Source organism: Lipotes vexillifer, unplaced genomic scaffold (genome assembly GCF_000442215.2).
Source record: "Lipotes vexillifer unplaced genomic scaffold, Lipotes_vexillifer_v1.1 scaffold1752, whole genome shotgun sequence".
Taxonomy (NCBI): Eukaryota; Metazoa; Chordata; class Mammalia; order Artiodactyla; family Lipotidae; genus Lipotes; species Lipotes vexillifer.
This window is the reverse complement of record NW_006769341.1, coordinates 42,758-44,412: the sequence shown is the minus strand read 5'-3', so window position 1 is coordinate 44,412 and position 1,655 is coordinate 42,758. Positions and strand designations below refer to the sequence as shown.

Genomic DNA, 1,655 nt, shown 5'->3' with positions numbered 1-1,655 from the left:
GGTGGGGGCGGAGGACGCGGGGAGGGAGGGGTTGGCGGGGGCGTGGGGCCGGGAAGGGGCCGAGCGCTCGGCTGCAGCAGCCCCCTGCTCCCACCTCTCCCCTTTGCAGGTCTGCGGGACTAGGCGTCGCGGCGGCGCACTCGTGGCGAGAATCAGGAGGAGCAGGAGACAGCGAGGATAGGCCCAGGTCGGTGCGGGGGGTGCTGGTGCAAAGCCAGTCTGAGAAACCTTCCTAGCTCCCCCAGGCCCTATCCCCCGTCCTCCATTTTGGTGCTTGCTGCGCTCTGGGAAAGAATCCTGGGAAAAGAAAAATGGTGGGCTTTGGGTTTGGGGGAGGGAGAGAAGAGGAGAGAGCTAGGGAAGGGGCTCAAATTGGAGGCTCCCTAGAAGGCGCACGAGGCTCCTGAGGTGGGAAAAAATAAATTTTAAAAGTCTTTGATATCAGGGCTTTGAATCCTGCTGGTTAGTGCACCAAGCATTCAGTCTCTCTCCTTGCCTTTGTCTTACTTGTCCAAAGAAAAATAACCAGGGAAAAAAATCTCATCATGGCAAATATCCACCAGGAAAACGAAGAAATGGAGCAGCCTGTGCAGAATGGAGAGGAAGACCGCCCTTTGGGAGGGGGCGAAGGCCACCAGCCAGCAGGAAATAATAGACGGGGACAGCCTCGCCGACTTGCCCCTAATTTCCGATGGGCCATACCCAATAGGCAGGTCAACGATGGGATGGGTGGAGATGGAGATGATATGGAAATGTTCATGGAGGAGATGAGAGAAATCAGGAGAAAACTTAGGGAGCTGCAATTGAGGAATTGTCTGCGTATCCTTATGGGGGAGCTCTCTAATCACCATGACCATCATGATGAATTTTGCCTTATGCCTTGACTCCTGCCATTTTCCATGAGATTAATACTGTGATTCCCACTGTTGTTCTCCTTTTCCTTGCATTTTCCTGATATGCCTTTAGTGATCCGTTTGCTGTGAACCTTATGTAATTTCCATGTGTCAGGTGGGTTCTTGTGTTACCAGCTTCTAATTGGAGATTGCCTTGGCACGCAATCTAAGTTTCTGTCAAAAGTAGAGTTTCACCCATTTGCATGGAAAAATGTAAAGTTAATAAAGCAATTCAAATCAATCTATACATTTATTATTGTCTCATTGAAAACAATATATATTATATGAACCCTCCAAAAATCTGAAATCAAATATCCCAGGATGTTAATTGGAGCACATTTCTCTATGGTTGGATAATATGTGACTTTTTTCCCTTTAATTATCTGGAGTTTTAGAAGCGATGAAAACGGTTTTTCAATGAGTCTGTGAATGTACAAAATAATTACTGGTTCAGCAAACTTAAAGAAAAGTGAACTTTAAGCATCTTCCAGTCTTAACTGGAAGTAAACCCTCCCTTTATTACAGATACATTCCTGTAAAGAGTCAGTCTTCTCTTATGTGAAATGGGGAATAATGCTTGCCTTACAGGGCTGCTGAGTGGAATATATGAGGTGTGGAACTGTGTTGGGCTGCCTCCTAGGCAATTTCCCAGCATTTAGCAGGACCCTGGCCCTCATCAGATACTTGGGAAGTACTAAAGGGAGTTTTCACCCAGGCTCACAAGTCCAGAGGGCAAAATAGGTGGGTTCCACCTTGTCATTC

The 1,655-nt window shown here is 47.6% G+C and overlaps 1 protein-coding gene across 2 annotated transcripts in view; it reads left to right on the top strand.

The window, feature by feature from the left end:
- The window catches only part of BEX3 (brain expressed X-linked 3), a 1,539-nt gene extending 413 nt beyond the window's left edge, over positions 1 to 1,126 (top strand). The window contains exons 2-3 of one of the 2 annotated variants that reach the window (XM_007445573.1): positions 110 to 187; positions 564 to 1,126. In XM_007445573.1, the coding sequence (XP_007445635.1) occupies positions 576 to 884 (309 nt within the window). In that variant the 5' untranslated portion in view covers positions 110 to 187; positions 564 to 575 and the 3' untranslated portion in view covers positions 885 to 1,126. Of the gene's footprint in view, positions 1 to 109; positions 188 to 517 lie in introns of both variants that reach the window. The other variant, XM_007445572.1, reaches the window with a different exon arrangement.
- Positions 1,127 to 1,655: the final 529 nt, after the last annotated feature.